General features: G+C 36.9%; 1 protein-coding gene across 3 annotated transcripts in view; it reads right to left on the bottom strand.

Annotated features, from left to right (window-relative positions):
* Nucleotides 1-22,846, bottom strand: part of LOC111144718 (family with sequence similarity 149 member B1) — an 81,662-nt gene that overhangs the window by 19,613 nt on the left and 39,203 nt on the right. For all 3 annotated transcript variants that reach the window (XM_022499160.1, XM_022499161.1, XM_022499162.1), the window contains exons 6-7: nt 21,731-21,898; nt 17,153-17,340 (exon numbers count right to left, since the gene is read on the bottom strand). In XM_022499160.1, the coding sequence (XP_022354868.1) occupies nt 17,153-17,340; nt 21,731-21,898 (356 nt within the window). The remainder of the gene's footprint in view (nt 1-17,152; nt 17,341-21,730; nt 21,899-22,846) is intronic.

Genomic DNA, 22,846 nt, shown 5'->3' with positions numbered 1-22,846 from the left:
TATTAGCTGTGAGTTTGATATATATGGTCTTTATTTTGTTAGGTATGTTTCTTCTCTACCCATTTAGTTGAGAGTTTTTATCATGACCGGATGTTGGATTTTGTCAGATGCTTTTTCTGTATCTACTGAGATGATCATGTGATTTTTATCCTTCATTTTGTCAAAATCCACATTGATTTGTGGATGTTGAACCATTCTTGCATCACTGGAATAAATCCCACTTGATCTTGGTTAATGACTCTTTTAATGTAGTTTCTTAAATGTTTATTTATTTATTTATTTATTTGGGCGGGGAAGGACAGAAAGAGAGGGAGAGAATCTTAAGCAGAATCCCCACTGAGCATGGAGCCCAACACATGGCTCAGTCTCACAACCCTGAGATCATGACCTGAGCTGAAATTAAGAATCAGCTGCTTACCTGACTGAGCCACCCAGGACCCTCTCTTTTAATATAATTTTAAGTTCTGTTTGCTGATATTTTGTTGAAAATTTTTGCACCTATGTTGATCAGGGATATTGGTCTGTGATTTATTTTTTTATTTTTATTTTTTTGTAGTGTGTCTTGTTTTGGCATCAGGATAATGTTGATTTCATAGAATGAATTTGGAATCATTCCTTCCTCTCCTATTTTTCAGGATAGTTTGAGGGGGATTTTTAAAAAATTTATTTTATTTATTTATTTATTTATTTATTTGAGTGAGAAAGAGCGAGCAGCAGGGGATGGGGGAAAGGAAAAGGGAGAGAAAGTATCCCAAGCTGGCTCCACACCCAGTGCAGAGCTTGATGTGGGGCTTGATCCCATGACCTGGAAATCATGACCTGAGCCAAAATCGAGAGTCAGATGCTCAACTGACTAAGCCACATAGGTGCCCTGAGAGCAATAGGTTTTAACTTGTCTTTAAACGTTAGCTAGAATTAACCTGGCGATTCACAGACCTGTACCCCTGGGGATAAAAATATATGTTTATAAAAAATAAAATTAAAAAAAAAAAGTTAGCTAGAATTAAGCTGTGAAGCATCATGCCCTGGACTTTTCTTGGGAGTTTTTTGTTTTGTTTTGTTTTAGAGAGCTGCTGTTTATTTTTTAAAAAATTTAAAAAGATTTATTTATTTTAGAGAGAGCTTGAATGGGGGGAGGGGCGGAGGGAGAGAGGGAATCCTCAAGCAGACTCCCACTGAGCATAGAGCCCAACGCAGGGCTCTATGAACCCTATGAACCCCTATGAATCCAATGAATCCAATCCTGAGATCGTAACCTGAGCTGAAATCAAGAGTTAGATGCTTAACCAACTGAGCACCCCAGGCACCCCATCTTGGGAGTTTTTTGATTACCAATTCAAAATTTTGTCACTAGTAATTGATCTGTTCCAAGTTTTCTATTTCTTCCTGATTCAGAGAATTGTATATTTCTGGAAATTTACCCATCTCTTGTAGATTGTCCAATTTGTTGGTATGAACTTTTTTTTTTTAAAGATTTTATTTATTTAATTTGACAGAGAGAGAGAGACAGAGAGGGAATACAAGCAGGGAGAGTGGAAGAGGGAGAAGCAGGCTTCCCACTGAGCAGGGAGCCTGATGTGGGGCTCGATTCCAGGACCCTAGGATCATGACCTGAGCTGAAGGCAGACACTTAATGACTGAGCCCCCCCAGGTGCTCCTGGTATGAACTTTTTGATAGCAGTCTTTTATAAGCTTCATATTTCTCTGATGTAGTTTGTAAGTTCTCTTTCAGTTCTGATTTTGAGTCCTCTTTTTTTCTTGATGAGTCTGGCTAACATTGTATCAATTTTATTTTTTTCAGTTTTATTTTTTTCAGAAAAACAGCTCTTAGTTTCAGTGAACTTTTCATGATTTTTTTAGTCTCTATTTCATTTATTTCCACCCTGATCTTTATTATTTCCTTCCTTCTGCTAACTCTGGGCTTTGGTCTACTATTTCTAGTTCCTTTATGTATATTTAGAATGAAACTTTTCTTGGTTTTTGGGGTAGCCCTGTTTTGCTGTAACCTTCCTTCTTAGAATTGCCCTTGCTGTATCCCAAAGATTTTGAACCATCCTGTTTCCACTATTATTTGTCTCCAGGTATTTTTTTAGTTCCTCTTTGATTTTTTCATTGATACATTGGCTATTTGGTAGTATGTTGTTTATCCTCCATGTGTTCATATTTCTTCCAGTTTTCTTGTAACTGGTATCTCATTTCATATCATTGTGGTTGGAAAAGATACTTGATATGATTTAAGTATTTATTTGTTTATTTTAGAGAGGGAGGGACAGAGTGAGCATGAGGTGGGGTAGGGGCAGAGGAAAACAAGCAGACTCGGGGAGCCGGACTTGGGGCTTGATCCCAGGACACTGAGATCAGGACCTGAGCCAAAATCAAGACTCAGACACTTAAACAATTGAGCCACCCAGGTGCCCCTAATATGATTTAAATATTAAATTTATGGAGACTTGTTTTGTGGCCTAATATGCGGTCCATCCTGGAGAATGTTCCATGTGTACTTGTTCTATGGATACTCTGCCATTTTTTGGATGGAAGGTTTTGTATATATCTGTTAACTCCATCTTGGGTAATATATCATTCAAAGCTAATTTCCTTATTGATCTACTGTCTGAATGATCTATCTATAATGTACATGGGGTGTTAAAGTCCCCTGTTATTATTGCATTACTGTTGATTTGTCCCTTTATGTTTGTTAATGTTTGCTTTATATATTTAGGTGCTTCTACGTTGGATGCATAGATACTTAGAACTGTTATATTCTCTTGTTGGATTGATCCCTTTATTATGTAATGCTTCTCTTTGTCTCTTATTAAAGTCTTTTAAAGTCTATTTTTTCTGATATAGGTATTATTAGTCGAGCTTTCTTTTGGTTTCCATTTGAATGAAATATCTTTTTCCTACCCTTCACTTTACTCTGTGTCCTTCTACCTGAAGTGAGTTTCTTTTAGGCAGCATAGAGATAGGCCTTATTTTTTTATGCACTCACCCAATTTCTTTTGATTGGAGCATTTAGTCCACTCACATTTAAAGTAATTATTGATAAGTATGTACTTATTGTCATTTTGTTAACTGTTTGCTGGTTATTTTTGCATTATTCCCTATTTTCTTCTTCTTTTATTATTTTCTTCCATTGTGGTTTGATGACTTCCATTATTATTATTTTTGGATTCCTTTCTCTTTTTTGTGTGTGGATTGGTCAAAGGTTTTCAATGTGGTTACTATGAGGTTCATATATAATAACCTATGTATATACAGTAGTCTATATTAAGTTGATGGTTGCTTAAGTTTGAACACATTCTAAAAGGACTTGAGTTTTACTCCATGTTTTATGTATATGATATCATATTTTACATCTTATTTTGTGTATCTTCACTTATTTTTATAGATATAATACATGTTACTACTTTTGGATTTTAATCTTCATAGTAGTTTTATAAGTGATTAATTACTACCATTACTACATGTTTGCTTTTAACAATAAATTTTTTTTTTGCTTTCAAAATTTTTACTTCTAGTTACAGCCTTTTTGTTTCTACTTAAAGTTCCTTTAACATTCTTTGTGGGGCCAGTTTAGTAGTGATAACTCCTTTAACTTTTTCGGGGAAATTCTTTATCTTTCTTTCAATGTTGAATGACTTTGCTGGGTAATGTTTTCTTGGTTGTAGGTTTTTCATTTCAGCACTTTGAATATATAATGCCACATTCTTCTGGCTTGCAAAATTTCTGCTGAAAAATTAGTGGATAGGCTTATGAGGTTTTCCTTGTATGTAATGGTTTCTTTTTCTCTTGCTGCTTTTAAGATTCTCTGTCTTTAATTTTTGTCATTTTAATTATTTGTATGCACTTCCTTGGGTTCATCATGTGTGAGGTTCTCTGTTATTCCTTGTCCTGAATGTCTGTTTCGTTGTCAAGTTTAGGGACTTTTTAGCTATTATCTCTTCAAATAAATTTTATATTCCCTTCTCTCTCTCCTTCTGGGATCCCTACAACGTGAATGTTATTACACTTAGTGTTATCACAGAGTTGCCTTCATCTATCCTCTTTTAGAGTTCATTCTCTTTTTGCTATTTCAGTTTGGTTGCTTTCTATCATCCTGTCTTCCAGATGGCTGAACCATTCCTCTACATTCTCTAATCTGCTGTTGATCCCTCTAGTGTAGTTTTGTTTTGTTTTGTTTTGTTTTTGTTTGTTTGTTTGTTTTTTGAGGGTGTGGAGAGAGGAAAAAAGAGAATCTTAAGCAGACTCCATGCCCAGTACAGAACCCGTAGCAGGGCTTGATCCCACAACCCTGAGATCATGACCTGAACTGAAATCAAGAATCAGACGATTAACTGACTGAGCCACCCAGGCACCCCCAACCCCAGTATATTTTTCACTTTAGTTACTGTAGTTTTTTATCTGACTGGTTCTTTATATATATATATTTTCTATCCCTTTCTATCCCACACTCTTCTATCAAGTCTGGTGAGTATCTTTGAACTCTTTATCAGGTAAATTGCTTATTTCCATTTCATTTAGCTCTTTCTCTGTTGTTTTGTCTTACTACTTCATTTAGAACCCATTCCTTGGTCTCTGATTTTTTTCTGACTCTGTGTTTGTTTCTATGTATTAGGTAGGCCTGGTTTTGAAAGTTGTTGCCTTATGTAGAAGGTATTCTGTGGTGCTCTGTAGTGCAATCTACCCGGTCATAAGGACCAGTTGCTGCAGGGCTGTCCCCTATGTGGACTGTCTGCACCCTCCTGTTGTGCTTGAGCCAAGGTTACTATAGGCATACTGGTGGGCAGTGTTTGCTTCTTGAGCAACTCACTGAGAGGCCTAGTTGCATTCACTGTAGGCTCAGTGGTGAGCAGGACTAGCTAGCCCTCAGCCCCACTGTCTGCAGTGACCCACTGTGACTGCTACAGGTGTGGTATTGGGCAGAGCTTGGTCCTGGAGTGGCTAGCTGAGAGACTGATCAGCAGCTACTGTCAGCATGCTACTATCAGCATATTGGTGTGTTGGGTTAGCTTCCCCATACCCCAGGGCAGGCATTGTTTTGTAGGTGAGCTGTTCCTGGCCAGGACTGACTGCCAGGTCTGGTGGGATAGGAGCTGCTTTTGGAGGTGACTGTCAGGTTGGTCATGTTAGGTGGGGTGAGACTGGAGGGCAATGCTGCGGCCGAGCAAGTAGTACCAACAAGAAAGATGGAGGTTTCAGAACTGCTTCCCATGGGTGTCTGGCTATCTGCGTTGGGCAAGGGAAAGGATAATAGTGCCTGCAAGTACTTCTGTTCCCAGAGAAAGCTGCCACACTCTCTGCTTCTCTGGCATATGTCCTAAAATCAGTCAAGAAATCTTCCTGTAGAGATAGGAAGATGGTGGTGGAGTAGGAGGACCCCAGGCTCAACCTGTCCCTTGAATACAACTGGATAACTATAAAATCATCCTAAATATCCTAGAAACTGACTTGAAGACTGACCAAACAAACTCTACAACTAAAGGGAGAGAAGTGGTCACATCAAAGAAGGCAGGAAGTGTGGAGATGTGATTTAGGGGAGAAATGGATGATGGCTGCTGCAGATGGGAGGGAGCCATGGATGAGGAGAAGGTTGGGAAAGAGAGAGAGGTACACAGAGGAATGCACAGGGAGAACATTTCCCCATAGACACTGGCTTCAAAAATGAGAGAGGCTGAATTTCATGAGGTCTTGCAACCAGTGGGGCTTAAAGCTTGGAATTTAAAAGGTCGGCAGGCTTGGCTGGAATAGAGCCCAGACTTTAAGAGTCCTGCTCTTAGAGAGAAGGTAGGCAAGGAACCTGGGGACATACAGTATGGAAACAGCAATCTGAAGAAAACATAGGGCACAGAGTGGAGAGATTATTTGCTCTTCTCAGAGTGTGTCCCTGAGGCAATATTCACAGAGACATCTCTCCACTGTTCTCAGAAAGAACAGAGCTGGCTAAGTGCCATTTTCTCCCCCTAACCCCAGCATAAACACAGAGCCACCTGCAGGAAGCAGCACAGCGGCTACCTAACTTGCTTACACTAAGCCCTGTGCTCCAGTTGAGCTGCCCTCCTCAGTCATGCTAACTTCGTCCTAGTGTAGCAGACCCCTCCGCCAGAAGACCAGCCAAACCCCTCCCCACACCATATCTCCCAGCCAGAGAGTTTTGCAGGGCCTCAGTTCCAGTGGAAGTAGTGACAGGTCTCATTTCACAAGCAGACCAGGGCACATGTAGTTAAAACTCACCACATTCAAGCCAGGGACCAAACACTGCCCACAGCAGGAAAGGAGAGCCTCTGCAGATGACTGGCTGGAAGGATAGAGCAGCCAGAACACCATAGTACAGCATAGGCAGCACACACTAGAGACACTCCCTGAGGCACCAGGCCCTGGGCACTACTTGGCCTCTTCTTCATAAGGCCATTACTTTCAGAAACAAGAGACATAATTGGCTTTTCTGACACACAGAAGCAGGCATAGACTTAGACATAATGAGAGGAGAGGAATTCATCCCAAATGAAAGAACAAAATAAGGTCATGTCCAGAGATCTAAGCAAAACAGATATAAATAACATGCCTGATGGAGAATTTAAAGCAACAATCATAAGGATACTCACTGGATTTGAGAAAAGAAAAGGATAGAAAACATCAGTGAGACTCTGACCACAGAGGTAAAAGAGTTAAAAAGTCATACAGAGATGAAGAGTGCAATAAATGAGATCAGAAACACACTTGATGCAATGAACAGTAGGCTGAAGAGCAGAGGAACAAATTAATGACCTAGAGTAAAAAATAATGGAAAGCACTAAAAAGAGAGAAAGAATTATGCATATGTATATGGGAATAGACATAGGGAGCTCAGGAACTCTATCAAATGTAATAATGTTTGTATTATAGGAGTCCCAGAAGAAGAAGATAGAGAAAAGGGGGCAGAAAATCCATTTGATGAAATAATAACTGAAAAATTCCATAATCTGGGGAAAGAAACAGGCATCCAGATCCAGGAGGCACAGAGAACTCCCATCAAAATCATCAAAAGCACACCCTACCCCAAGACATATTGTATTTAAATTTGCAAAAGAAAGTGATAAAAAAAAATTAAAAGCAGCATGATAAAAGAAATCATTAACTTACAAGGGAAAATCCATGAGGCTAGCAGATTTTTCAACAGAAACTTGGCAAGCCAGAAGACAGTGGCATGATATATTCAGAAGGCTGAAGGGATAAAGTCTGCAGCCAAGAATACTTGATCCAGCAAGGCTATCATTTAGAATAGAGATAAAGAGTTTCCCAGACAAACAAAAACTAAAGGAGTTTGTGACCACTAAAACAGCCCTGCAAGAAATATTGAAGGGGACTTTGTAAATGGAAAGGAGAGGTCAAAAGTGGCAGTATAAAGGCAGGAAAAACAAAAGCAGTAAAAATATTTCTGTAACATCAGTCAAGGAACTCACGAAAAGGATATAAAGTATAATAACATGTATCTAAAATGTGGGGAGGAGAAAAAGAATGGGTTCAACCTTAAGTGATCATCAGCTTAATATAGGCTGTTATGCAGAAAAGGTTATATATGAAAAAAGAGGTTATATATGAACCTGATGGTAATCATATATCAAAAACCACTAATAAACATGCAAAGAATAAAGAGAAAAAAATCCAAATATATCACTAAGGAAAATCAGCAAAACAGAGAGAAAGACTTGAAAGAATCAGAGAAATGCTCCAGAAAGATCACAAAACAAGTAATAAAATGTCAATAAATACATAACTATTAATTACCTTGAATGTAAACAGTCTGAACACTCCAAAAAGACATAGGGAGTCAGCGAATTAAAAACAAACAAACAAACAAAAAACAAAAAAACAAGACCCCGGGCACCTGGGTGGCTCAGTGGGTTAAGCCTCTGCCTTCAGCTCCTGTCATGATCTCAGGGTCCTGAGATCAAGCCCAGCATTGGGCTCTCTGCTCAGCAAGGAGCCTGCTTCCCCCTCTCACTCTGCCTGCCTCTCTGGCCACTTGTGATCTCTCTCTCTCTGTCAAATAAATAAATAAAATCTTAAAAAAAAAACAATATACTGCCTAGAAGACACTAATTTTAGACCATAAAGACACCTGTAGATTGAAAGTGAGGGGACAGAAAAACATTTATTATGCAAATGGAATAGCAATACTTATATTGGACAGACTAGACTGTTTAAACTAGACTTTAAAACAAAGACCTGTAATAAGAGACAAGGGCACTGTATAATAATAAAGGGAATACTACAAAAGAAGAGCTAACAATTGTGTATATTTATCCATCCAACATTGGAGCACCTAAATACATAAAATAATTACAAACATAAAGGAACTAATCAATAATATAACAATAGTAGGGGTCTTTAACTTAAATCAGTGGACAGGTATCTAAACAGGAAATCAAGAGGGAAATAATGGCTTTGAATTACACATTGGACCAGATGGACTTAACATATATATTCAGAACATTTCCTTCTTAAACAGCGGAATACTCATTTTTAAAGTATATATGGAACATTATCCAGAATGGATCACATATTAGGCCACAAAATAGGCTTCAACAAATACAAGAAAACTGAAGTCATACCATGCACCTTTTCTGATCACAACATTATGAAACAAGTCAACCACGAGAAAGACTCTGGAAAGACCATAAATACATGGAGGTTAAATAACATATACTAAATAATAAAGATTACAGCTGAGATAAGTGACATAAAAACTAAAAAAAAAAGAAAAAAGAAAAACCCAGTAGAACAGATCAATAAAACTAGGAGGTGGTTCTTTGAATAAAATTAACAAAATTGATAACCTATAGCTAGATGTATCAAGAAGAAAAAAGAAAGCACCCGAATAAAATCACAAATGACAGAGAGGAAATAACAACCACCACAGAAATACAAACAATTATGAGAATACTATGAACATAACAACAAATTGGATAACCTAGTAGAAATGGATAAATTAAAAAAAATACAACCTACCAAGACTGAATCATAATGAAACAGAAAATCTGAACACACCAGTTACTAGTGAAGGAGACTGAGTAAAAAACAAACAAAAAAAATCCCAACAAATAAAAATTCAGGACCAGATGGCTTCACTGGTGAATTATTACAAACATTCAAAGAAGAATTAATACCAATCCCTACTCTTCCAAAAAACAGAAGAGGAAAGAAATCTTCTTTTTTTTTTTTTTTTTTTTTTTTTTTGAGGCCAGCATTACCCTGGTACCAAAACCAAGGATACCACAAGAAAAGTACAGGCCAATACCCTGATGAACATAGATGCAAAAATCCTCAAAAAAATCTTAGCACACCAAATGCAACAATACATTAAAAGGATAATATATCAAAAAATAAAAGAATAATACATCATGATTGTTATTAATCTAGGAATGCAAGAATGGTTCAACATCCACCAGTCAGTATGATACAATACATTAACAAAATGAAGAATAAGTATCATACAATAATCTCTATAGATGCAGAAAAAACATTGACAAAATTCAACACTTTCATCAAAAGTATTTTGATGTACCTCGCCATTATAAAGTACATATATGACAAGCCCATAGAGAACATCATACTCAACAGTGAAAAGCTAAAAGCTTCCTCTAAGATCAGAAATAAGACGAGGATGTCCACTTTCACCACTTGTATTCAAAATAGTATTGGAAGTCCTACCAAAAGCAGTAGGCAAGAAAAAGAAATAAAAGGCATCCAAATTGGGAAAGAAGAAATAAAACTCTCACTATTTGCAGATGACATATATGGAAACTGTAAAGATTCTATCAAAAACTGTTAGAACTGGGGCACCTGGGTGGCTTAGTGGGTTAAAGCCTCTGCCTTCAGCTCAGGTCGTAGTCCCAGGGTCCTGGGATCGAGCCCCGTATCGGGCTCTCTGCTCAGTGGGGAGCCTGCTTTCTCCTCTCTCTCTCTCTCTCTCTCTGCCTGCCTCTCCGCCTACTTGTGATCTCTCTCTCTCTGTCAAATAAAATCTTTAAAAAAAAAATTGTTAGAACTAATAAATGAATTCAGTAAAGTTGTAAGATACAAAATCAATACACAAGAATCTGTTGTATTTTTATACACTAATAATGGACTATCAGAAAGAGAAATTAAGGGGAAAAAATCCCACTTATAATTGCATCAAAAAGAATAAAATACCAAGGAACATATTTAACCAAGGAGGTAAAAGACCTGTATAGTGAGAACTATAAGACATTAATGAAAGAAACTGAAGAAGACACAAATAAATGGAAAGGTATTCTGTGCTCATAGATTAGAAGAATTAATATTTCTATTAGAATTAAAATGTCTGGGGCACGTGGGTGGCTCAGTGGGTTAAAGCTTCTGCCTTTGGCTCAGGTCATGATCCCAGGGTCCTGGGATCGAGCCCTGCATCGGGCTCTCTGCTCAGCAGGCAGCCTGCTTCTCCTATCTCTCTGCCTGCCTCTCTGCCTACTTGTGATCTCTGTCTGTCAAATAAATAAATAAAATCTTAAAAAAAAAAGAAAAAGAAACCTAGAATTAAAATGTTCATACTAACCCCAAAAAATACAGATTCAATGTGATTCTTATCAAATTTTCAATGGCTTTTTTCCACAGAAATAGGACAAACAATCCTAAAATTTGCATGAAACCATAAAAGACTCCAAATAACCAAAGCAATCTTGAGAAAGAACAAAAATGGAGGCATCTTGCTCTCATATTTCAAACATAGCTATAGCATATACCATATACATAGCTATAGCAACTAAAACAGTACGGTACTGGCATAGAAATAGACACATGGATCAATAGAACAGAATGGAGAACTTAGAAATAAATCCATGCATGTATGCTCAATTAATTTATAACATGCATACAATAGGGAAAGGACAGTCTCTTCCATAAATAGTCTTTAGAAAACTGGACCAGTATCTCACACCATACACAAAAGCCAATTTAAAATAGATTAAACCCTTGAACATAAGATATGAAACCACAAAACTCCTGGGGAAAAAATAAGAGGTAAGCTTCTTGGCCAAGACCATGATTTTTTGAATCTCATGCCAAAAACAAAACCAAGGAAAGCAAAATAAAACATTAACTAAAAAGCTTCTGCATAGCAAAAGGAAAAAGCAACAAAATGAAAAGGTAACCTAGTGAATCAGAGAAAGTATTTGCAAATCATCTATCTGATAAGGGGTATTAATCCAAAAATATATGAAAACATATACATGGCCAAAAAAATCCAAGTTAAAAATGGGGAGAAGATCTGAATAGACTTTTTCCCGAAGAAGAAATACAGATAGCCAACAAGTACATGAAAAGATGCTCTACATCATTAATCATCAGGGAAATGCAAATCAAAATCACAATGAGGTATCACCTCATACCAGTCAGAATGGCTATTATCGAAAAGTCTAGAAATAACAAGTTGGCAAGGAAATGGAGGAAGGGAACACTTGTGCACTGTTCACGAGAATGTAAATTGGTGTAGCCACTATGGAAAAAAGTATGGATGTTCCTCAAAAAATAAAAAATAGGGGCACCTGGGTGGCTCAGTCAGTAAAGCACCTGCCTTTGGCTCAGGTCATGATCCAAAGGTCCTGGGATTGAGCCCATTGGGCTCCCTGCTCAGTGAGGAGACTGCTTCTTCCTCTGTCCCACTCCCTCCCTCTGCTCATGCTTTCTCTCAAATAAATAAACAAAATCTAAAGAAAAAAAAAATAAAGTGTTTTTAAAAAATTAAAAATTGAGCTACCACATGATCTAGCAATTCTAATTCTGGGTATTTATCTGAAGAAAATGAAAACACTAACTAGAAAAGATGTATGTACCTCCGTGTTTATTGCAGCATTTATTTACAACAGCCAAGATATGGAAATCATCAATTATCAATAGATGAATGGTTTAAAATGTATATATACAATGGAATATTCTTCAGTCATAAAAAAGAATGAAATCATTCCATTTGTGACCTTTAGGGCATTATGCTAAGTGAAGTAAATCAGAGAAAGAAAAAGTACCATATGATCTTTCTCATAGATTAAATCTAAAAACAAATAAAGCTCATGGATAAAAGAAAGGTGGTTGCTAGAGGCAGGGGGTGGGGAACTGGACAAATGGGTGAACATTTTTTGTTTTTTGTTTTTAGAATAAACTGAATTAAAAATTTTTTCGTATCTATAAAAATTAACAATCAACAGACTCACATTTACATACAGGTTGAAAGTTTTTTAAAAATGTTTTTAATGAGATAAAATTCATATAACATAAAACTCACCATTTTTAGCCATTTTTACAGTATACAATTAACTGGTTTTTAGCATAGTCACTATGTGGTGCAACCAGCACCACTATCTAATTTCAGAAAATATCTGTTACTCCAAAGACATACCACATACCTCTCAATTTTCTTCTTCCTCTATCCCTTGGCAACCACTAAACTACCTTCTTTCTCTATGGATGTGCCTGCTCAGGACATTTCATCTGAATGAAATCATACAATATCAGGCTCTTTGTGTCTGGCTTGTTTCACTAAGCATAATATTTTCAAGGTTCATTCATGCTGAAACATGCAGGATTACTTTATTTTATGAAAGAATAATATTACATTGCATGGTATATTAGTTACTTAGCCTGCTATAACAAAATACCACAGATGGGATGGCTTAAATAACAGAAATTTATTTTCTTACAGTTCTGGAGGCTAGAAGTCCAAGATCGAGGTGCTCTCTGGCTTGTAGACAGCTTTGTCCTTGTGGGACCTCTTTTCTGTGCATGCACAGAAAGGGAGCTCTGATGTTTCTTCCTCTTCTTATAAGGACACCAACTGTATAGGATTAGGGCCCCACCCTTATGACTTCATTTAACCTTAATTACCTTCCTAAAGGTCCCATTTCCAAACAGTCACATTGGAGGTTAGGGCTTCAACATATAAATTCTGAGGAGGACACAATTCTGTCCATAACAGCTGGATATAACAAATTTGGTTTCTCCGTTCATAGCTGTGGACATTTGGGTTTCTCCTTTTTTAAAAATATTTTATTTTTAAGTAATCTCTAATACCCAATGTGGGGCTCAAACTCACAACACTGAGATCAAGGGTCGTATGCTCCACCAACTGAGCCAGCCAGGTGCCCCTGATTCTACTTTTTGACCATTACAAAAAATGCTGTTGTGAACATTCATGCACAGGCTTTTTGTGCGGATATGGTTTCAGTTCTCTTGGTTATATACCTTTGAATGGAATTGCTGGATTATAGGGTAACTTTATGTTTAACTTTTTGAGGAACTACCAAATTGTTTACACAATGGCTGCACCATTTTACCTTCCATCCAGCAATGTATGAAGTTTCCAATTTCTCCACATCCTTACCAATACTTGTCATTGTCTTTTTTTTTTTTTTAACATAGCCATCTGATGGGTATGAAGTAGTATTTCATTTTGATTTTGGTTTTGGTTTATATTTCCATAAAGAATGTGATGTTGAACATCTTTTCATATGCTTACAGGCCATGTGTAATCTTTGGAGAAATAACCAATTCAAGTTGTTTGCCCATTTTTCAATTGGGTTGTTTGTCCCTTTGTTGTTGAGTTGTACTTTATATATTGTGGATGCTAGATTCTTATCACATGTTTGATTTGCACTTATATTCTCCCATTCTGTAGGTTGTCTTTTCACTTTTTTTATAATATCCTTTGATATGTAGTTTTTTAAATTTTGATAAAATCTAGTTTATCGATTTTTCTGTTGTTGTTTATGGTCTTGGTGTCATATTTAAGATTCCACCGCCAAATTCAAGCTCATTAAGATTTACTCCTCTGTTTTCTTCTAAGAGTTTTATAGTTTTAGTTCTTTAATTTATGTTTGTGATCCATTCTGAGTTGATGTTTCACACATATTGTGAAATAAGGTTTCAAATTCATTCTTTTCCATGTGGCTATCCAGTAGTTTTAGCACCATTTGTTGAAGAGACTATTCTTCTCCCATTCAGTGGTCTTGGCACCCTTGTTGAAAATCAATTGGCCATAGATGTGTGGGTTTATTTCTGGACTCTTGCTCCTATTCTGTTGATATAATCTATATATCACTTCTTATGCCGATACCACATTGTTTTAGTTAATGTAGCTTTGTATCAAGTTTTAAGATCAGGAAGTATGAGACCTTTTTTAGTATTATTTGGGACATTCACTCAAACTGTAAATCTATTTGGGGAGTATTGCCATTTTAATATTAAGTCTTCAAATCCATAAACACAGGATGACTTTCCAATTCTTTAGGTTGTCTCTATTTTCTTATAATTTTTTTTTGTAATTTTTGTAGTTTTCAATATAAAAGTCTTACATTTCCTTGGTTAAGTTTAATCCTAAGTATTTTGTTTTTTGATGCTATTATGAATGAATTGTTTTCTTAATTTCATTTTCAATGATTCATTGATAGAGACTAGCAGAATTTTGAGAAGTATGATAGAGAAACCAAAAATTGCCTTGAATAGACTTAGTAGAAATCTGGATATGGAAGATGCTGTAGGGGAGGGTTTAGAAGGAAATAAGGAACATGTTATTAGAAACTGAAAGAAAGGAGGTCCTCATTTAGTGTAAGAAAGCTTAGTGAAATGGTCTTCTGTGGTCAAGTGGAAAGCAGGCTTTTAAGTGATGATTCTGGTTATGTAGCTAAGGAGATTTCCAAAGTGTTGAAGGTGAGGCCTGATTTTTTTCTTGCTACTTAAGATAAAACATGAGATGAGGAAGAGAAAGTGAAGGAAAAATTAATAAATATAAAGAAATCAATACTTGATGATTTTGAAAATTCTGTATCTTTAGATGGCAAAAGAGTTTAATGAAAGAAGGCTATCAGACCCTCAAAATGCTACTGGCAGGAGGCAGTCTGATAAAACTACTTAGCTCCATACTTGCACTACATTTTATGAAAAAGGAAGGATGACTCAGAGGGTAAAACCAAGAGCCCAGGGCGCCTGGTGGCTCAATCAGTTAAACATCTGCCTTTGGCTTGGGTTATGATCCTGGAGTCCTGGGACTGAGTCCCGTGTTGGGCTCCCTACTTGGCAGAGAGTCTGCTTCTCCCTCACTCTGCTCTAGTGCTCTCTCTCACTCTCAAATAAATAGATAAAATCTTAAAAACAAGAACAAAGACCAAGAGCTCAGAGTTTGGAACATAGAGCTGAGAGTATTATTTCTAGGATTGGAACTCCCAGTATTTTTCCAACTGGACTTCAGAATTGTTTGTTTGTTTGTTTGTTTGTTTTAAAGATTATATTTATTTGACAGAGAGAGAGAGATCACAAGCAGGCAGAGAGGCAGGCAGAGAGAGAGGAGGAAGCAGGCTCCCCACTGAGCAGAGAGCCCTATGCGGAGCTTGATCCCAGGACCTTGAGATCATGACCTGAGCTGAAGGCAAAGGCTTTAACCCACTGAGCCACCCAGGCACCCTTGGACTTCAGAATTGTTATGAACCTTTTTTAACCTTCCATTTCTGCTCACACACCTCTTACTTGGAATGTCTGTGATCCTTTCCCTGGCCCATTACCATATGTTGGATGTATTGGGGTAAGGTAACTGTTCTCTAGGAGTGGAATGGCTGGACTATATCATTAGATGTTTATATTCCTGTGTATATAGCCTTTAGTTTCACAAGTCTGTAGATGGAAAGGAATTGTGCCCCAGTAATTTTACTTAATGTATTATGGCCAGCAACTTCATTTATATCAGGGCCTGATTTAGGTGATAGTATTTTGGACTTCAGAGCCAATGCTATAATACGATGAGTTTCTTGGAAGCCTTGGGAGTTAAATATATTTTGAATGCTGGAGCCCATGAATAATTGGGGACCAGTGGGAAGATTGTAATGGATAGACTCTAAGGTGGTCCCTCTGTGATTCGTACCTCTTGGTATTCACACCTTTGTGAAATCTGCTCCCTTTGAATGTGACTTGCTTCAGACCAACAGATTATGGTAAAAACGATGAGATGTCACTCCCATGAATGTGTTATGTTACATAAGCTTCTGTTATGCTAGCTGACTAGCTCTCAGTCTTTCTTGCTGGCTTTGAAAAGGAAAGCTGAGGTGACTCCTACAGCTACAAGAAACTAGATGCTTCTAAAAAGGAAAGTGGATCCTTTCCCAGTTGAGCCTCTACAAGAGAACCTAGTTGTGGCCAATACCTTGATTGCAACTTTGTGAGATCCTAAGTAGAGGACTAGCTAAGCCATTCTTGGGACTTCTGACCCACAAATCTGTGAGATAATAAATGTGTGTTGTTTGAAATTGCTAAGTTTGTGATAAATTTTTTTGTGTAACACAGAAAACCAGAACAACTCTTAAAAAGCTAAATATACATTTAACCATATAATCAGACCATTCCACTCCTAAAAATTTACCTAAGAGAAAAGGAAATGTATATTCAAAAAACTCCTTATACAGTAACATACAGACCAGCTGTACATGTAATAGTCACAAACTGAAAACAATCCAAATGTCTATGAACAGGTAAATGGATAAACAAATTATGAAACAATGGAATACTTGTTAGAAATAAATTGCTAACACACAATTACATGGATGAATCTCAAAAGGATCACGCTGAATGAAGGAAGCTGGCTAAAAGTAAATACCGTGATTTCATTTATATGAAACTCTACAAAAGAAAAACTAAACTATAGTGACAGAAAGCACATTTATTGTCACTTGGGGATGGTGGATCAGGCACAGGCAGAAGGGAAGGATTACAAAGGTCATGAACTTTGGGGGGTGATGGATATGTTCATTATATTCACTGTTTTGTGGTTTCATGTTTGTATACATAGGTGAATTTACCAAATTGTACACTTTAAATATGGTTTATTGTGTATCAGTTTTTCTTAAGTGAAGCAGTTTTTAAAATGTATTTGCCACTTGCACATTTTTTTTCTCACAAATAACCATATTTAAAGAAATCACAGTCTAGTCATCATAGAATGGGCCTTGTTACTCATCCATTCGTTCTCAAATATTTTTTCAATATCTTTTAGTGTCTGTGGGAAATGCAAATATGAATCTTTTACACTAAGGAAGTATATAATCTGATAAAATAGTTAATTAGGCTTTGGAAATCATCAATAATTATTTTTTAATATTGTTTTCACAAAGATCCTTACCAGAAGCCAATCCCTCCCAATGACTACGTGTCAGCTGCTCCATACAATTCAGAACCTTGCTCCATACGTCGTCAAACACATAAGCAAGGACATCCTCCTTCATGCAGTAAAATGGAGCAATGGGAGGGTATCCTAATTTCTGTTTCTCTGGAGCTGCTTGTAATTTCTTTCCTTGAAACCCCTCTTCCCTGTAACAGAAGCAAATAAGACTTCATGGTTATTCTTTTTTTTTTTTTTTTTAGATTCATTTATTTATTTGACACAGAGAGAGAGACAGTGAGAGAAGGAACACAAGCAAGGGGAGCAGAAAAGGGAGAAGCAGGCTTCCGGCCAAGCAGGAAGCTCAATGCGGGGCTTGATCCCAGGACCCCGGGATGCTCGATCCTAGGACCCTGGGATCACTACCCAAGACGAAGGCAGACACCTAACAACTGAGCCAATCAGTTGCCCCCAAAATTCATGGTTATTCTTTACTGTGTGTTCACCACTGTCCTTTGTGCTTCTTAAGGAGTTTGGTTTGTGTGCCCTTCACCACCACTGACTCAGCGTAAATATGTTAGCAGATGTGTTAAGCTGCCTTATAATCTAAGGGAGTTCTCAACAGAGGAGAGTGAATTTCCCTCTTTACTCCCACCTTACCCACTACTTTGCCCCCCGCTAAAAAGAACAAGAAAAAGAAGACTGAGACTCAATGTGTATTTTTTAGCTTTAAACAGATGAACACCATCAATTGAGCCATAAGTTATGACAAGCATACAGAAATAATCTTTTTGTTGTAATTGGATATCATTTAGGTTAATATTAATGTAATATCTAATCATGGGCATATAACTGTGCCACATAATTACTTGAGGCAATGATTCATTGGGGAAATAGTGTACTTTTACTAATCCAAATAAACGTTTGGTAGTTGGCTGGAAAGGAAAAGGAGAGCCAAACAGCACAAGAAGCTACTCTGAGGCTCTTCTGGAGACCGTGTATCTATCTGTAGGCCAGAAACTCTCAGCCGAGTCTTCTCTATCGCGGAGTCCCGACAGCCCCAGTATTTTGGGGGCAAAACTCTAACTGACAGATGTACTTACTATGATAGATGTATTATAAATTAAGATAAAGCAAATTCTGGAACCGTTGGAGTACAAAGAAATATTTTAAGGCCTCTACAGTGAAAATTATCCCTAGGGTAGCAGAGGTCTCAGGAATTAAATGGGAAGCTGTAAGCAGGAAAGAAGGATGCGAAGATGTTTGTACAGGGCAACTTAAGACTTTCTCCTCTTCTTTTCCCAGAAGAGCTGGCCTGGCTTTAAGTTGGGGAGAAGGCTGATTAGTCTTAATTGTATTCAAATTTGTTTCTTTTTATAGGAGATAACACTTTCTTATGATGAGAAAAATTCAAATTATACAGAAGGAAATGTATATATGTAGTGAAAAATAACTTAACATCTCTGTCCTCCAGTCACCATTCCCAGAAGCCAACATTATTTATAGTTTGATCTAGAGAAATAGTTACATTATACACTATGCTGCACCTCTGTCTTTTACATAACAATGTAACTGGCCCTTGATCCCTATTAATACAGATCAATATGCCTCTTAAAAAATATCTGCAGGGGGGCGCTTGGGTGGCTCAGTTAGTTAAGCGTCTGCCTTCAGCTCAGGTCATGATCTCAGGGTCCTGGGATGGAGGCCCACGTTGGGATCCCTGCTCAGCTAGGAGCCTGCTTCTCCCTCTTTCTCTCCCTCTGCCCCTCCCCTCTGCTTGTTCTCTCTCTCTCAAATAAATAAATAAAATCTTAAAAAAAAAATAGCTGCAGAGTATTCCATTAGATATACCACAGTATATCTAACTGGCCAGTTACTGACCAACCAACCTTTTGTTCTTATAGTCAGAACTGTATTTAATATCCTTGTACATAGTTCTTTGGCTACATGGGTATTATATCCATAGGATAAATACCTATAAACAGAATTACTGAGTAAAATGATATATGCATTCCAATTGGAAAGATATTGCCCACTTTCCTCTAAAGAGAAAAAATCTCCAGTGTTGAAAAAATATGCCTTTTTTTTCCCATTCAAGTAATTATCAAACTTCTTTATTTTTTTCTCTGCCAGTCTGACAAGTAAAATAGTATCTCATTATAGTTTTGATTTGCATTGCTAGTTGCTAATGAGATTGAATTTTATTTCCTTTATTTAAAATCCATTTTCTTGGGTGCCTGGGTGGCTCAGTCAGTTGAGCATCCAACTCTTGGTTTCAGATTAGTTCATGGTCTCAGGCTTGTGGGATTAAGCCTCATGTAGGGCTCCATGCTCAATGCAGAGTCTGCTTGTCCCTTTCCCTCTGCTCCTCCCCGCACTTGCACACTCTCAAATAAATAAAATCTTAAAAAATAATAAAATCCATTTTCTTTTTATGTGAACCATTCATTTTTTTAAAAGATTTTATTTTATTTATTTGACAGAGAGAGATAGCGAAAGAGGGAACATAAGCAGGGGAAACAGGAGAAGGAGAAGCAGGTTTTCTGCAGAGCGAGGAGCCCAACATGGGGCTTGATCCCAGGTGCCTGGGATCATGACCTCAGCTGAAGGCAGAAACTTAATGACTGAGCCACCCAGGTGCCCCAAACCATTCATATTCTTTATCTGTTTTGTCCTTGATATTTTCCTTGTTGATGAACATATTAAGGAAATTAAGTCTTTGTTCATGTATAAACTGCAAATATTTTGCCCGTTTGTCATTTGTCTTTTGAATTTATGAGGTTTTTATGTAGAAATTGTATTTTATGTAGTTTTTAAGAATTTCTTAAATGACTTATAGATTTTGTGTTATGATTAGAAAGGCCTTCCCTATTTCCAAGTTATTTTTTTAAAAAACAATCTTTCACATTTTATTCTTCTAAATTTATATGATTTCATTTGCCACATTCAAATTTTTTATATATGTGCAATTTATTTTATTTGAAGAATAAGTTAGGAACCTTACTTTTTTAGATGATTTTTTTCTATGTTGCATCAAAATCATTTGCTGACATTATTATATATCCTGATTTTGTATAGGCGTTTTGGTTTATTTCTGGCCACTTAATCGTTTCAATTAGAAACATTCTAAAGGTTCAACTACTCTGTCATTTTTAATCAATATCTCAGTGGTATTCTAAAGGGAAGGCTGCCTTTCTAAAAGTCTTCTATGTTAGGGCACCTGGGTGGCTCAGTCATTTGATTAAGCATCTGACTCTTGGTTTTGGCTCAGGTTATAAATTCAGGGTTGTGGGATCAAGTCCTGCACTGGGTTCCATGCTCAGCACAGAGTCTGCTTGAGATTCTCTCCCACCTACTTCCTCTCCCTCTATCCCTCCCCCTATTCATGCATTCACACTTTCTTTCTCTCTCTCTCAAATAAATATATTCTTTAAAAAAAAAATCTTCCTGTGTTACCTGAAAATTAACTTTTATTTATCAGAGAAAGGGAAAGAAATGCCCTTGGGACACCTATGATGCATTTAAATCACATTTTAAATTAGTTAAATCAACTTTTTTTTTTAATATACATTAAACCAAGGGAAAAGACCTTTGCTTTGAGGAAAAGGAAGAGAAATTAGGGATAATTTGAGCTAAGCCAGATGAAGTGGAGGTGAAGGGGACAGTCTCTAGAAAACCGTAAGTACATAGTTACTATTCTCTTGCAACAGTGAGTTTGCTCAGTGGTGTTATATATAGAAATCTGGGTTACGTTTAGCTGACCCTAGAATTGATTACACTGAGCAGGAGAGTAAGCATGGCTCAGCGGGAAATATGGTAGAAGTCCAGAATCATGTGACACAGTAGAAACTAGATCTAATTATAGCCTCATTGCCTAAAATGAAATTCTCACTTCCATATGTGTTGCTCTGACTATAAATTCTGGAACTTTTGAAGGCTTAGAGGAATAGCTTAAGAGGTTACTGTTTGAGAAAGGAAGCATAGAATAAAGAAGAGAGCACTGGATTTAGTATAAGATGAATAAAGTTTTAGGTTTTAGCTTTACCTCAGACAAATCATTTAACCACTCTGATTCTCATCTATCCTATAAATAATATCTATGTCACAGGACTATTGCCAGACTACAGTAAGAATGGATATAAATAAACATTATTAATTGTAAAGTTTGTGCTAAATTAAGGTTTTATATAAACTATATATACCTTTCAAACATGATTTATGTAAACAAAGTTCACACCTCTTCAACTAGGTTCTTTTGAAGAATTTCAGAGTTTCTATGAGTTAACTGGTGATGATTTACAAAAGGTAAAATCAAACTATGAGAAGAAAAAAAATTAACTCATTTTAAATGTTTAATCTCAGAAAGAGGCAAATGACATGTGCAGGAAGAAAATACAGAAGGAAGTCTGGTACAAAGAAGCAACAGGAATTTGTATCAATTTAGCACATGAACTCTGGATTACTGAGAAGTGAGAGGAAATAAATAATCAAATGACATAAATCTAATTATAGATAATATTGGTAGTATACTTTAGAAAAAATAGATATTAATAAACAAAATAGGAGGGGAGTAAATAGCTTTAAAGCCATAATACTCACATATCAGTGTGGTCGAAGGCTAGGTATTCCTCTATTATTCCTTCAGAAAAGATTACACAGTCTTCCTCTTCTCTCTCCATAGAATACAAACTAGGGGATTTGGCAATGGAAGATGCTTTATGAACATAAGAAGATGAAAAATGTAACTTCTTTCCCCTAATACCAAATCTGGGAGAGGAAAAAACAAATATTAATTATGGACAACATCAACAGTTCTTAGAGCATCTCAGTCATACAGGTTTCAGCTCAAAATCCATTGTCCTGCTGACACCTTCCTGAACTACTCTAAGCCTTAATACCTAGTATTTCTCAGTACAGGAGGAATAAGCACTGACCATAAACCTACTCTGCCTACTATGCAGGATTAAACACTGCTTGTTACCTTTTCAGATGCAATAGCTAGGACTAGTGCTGGGATGTATATATCCCAACTAGTGTTGGGATGCCTGGGTGGTTCAGTTGGTTAAGCGTCTACCTTCGGCTCAGATCATTACCCCGGGGTTCTGGGATTGAGTTCCACATTGGGCTTCTGTCTCAGCGGGGAGCTTGCTTTTCCCTCTGCATGCTGCTCCCCCTGCTTGTGTGCTCTCTCTCTGATAAATAAAATCTTAAAAAAAGAAAGAAAGAAAGAAAGAAAGAACTATTGGCAAGGAGGTAGAGAAAAGGGAACACTCGAGCACTGTTGGTGGGAATATAAATTGGTGCGGCCACTATGGAAAACAGTACAGAGGTTCCTCAAAAAATCAGAAATTTACTACACAACCCAATAATTCCACCACTGAGTATTAACCTGAAGAAAATGAAAACATTAATTTGAAAAGATATATGCACTTGATGTTTACTGCAGCATTATTTACAATAGCCAAAATATGGAAACAACTTAAGTTTCCACAGATAGATGAATGGATAAAGAAGATGTGGTGTACACACACAGTGGAATATTACTCAGCCATAAAAAGACTGAAACTTGCCATTTGCTACAACATGGATGGAAGTAGGGGGTATAATCTTAAGTGAAATAAGTCAGACAGGAAAAGACAAATACCATATGATTTCACTTAAATGTGAAATCTAAAAACCAAGACAAATGAACAAACCAAACAAAACAGAAACAGA

This window comes from Enhydra lutris, unplaced genomic scaffold, assembly GCF_002288905.1.
Source record: "Enhydra lutris kenyoni isolate GAN:26980312 unplaced genomic scaffold, ASM228890v2 scaffoldscaffold12, whole genome shotgun sequence".
In the NCBI taxonomy this organism is placed as follows: domain Eukaryota; kingdom Metazoa; phylum Chordata; class Mammalia; order Carnivora; family Mustelidae; genus Enhydra; species Enhydra lutris.
This window is presented reverse-complemented; position numbering and strand designations above follow the sequence as displayed.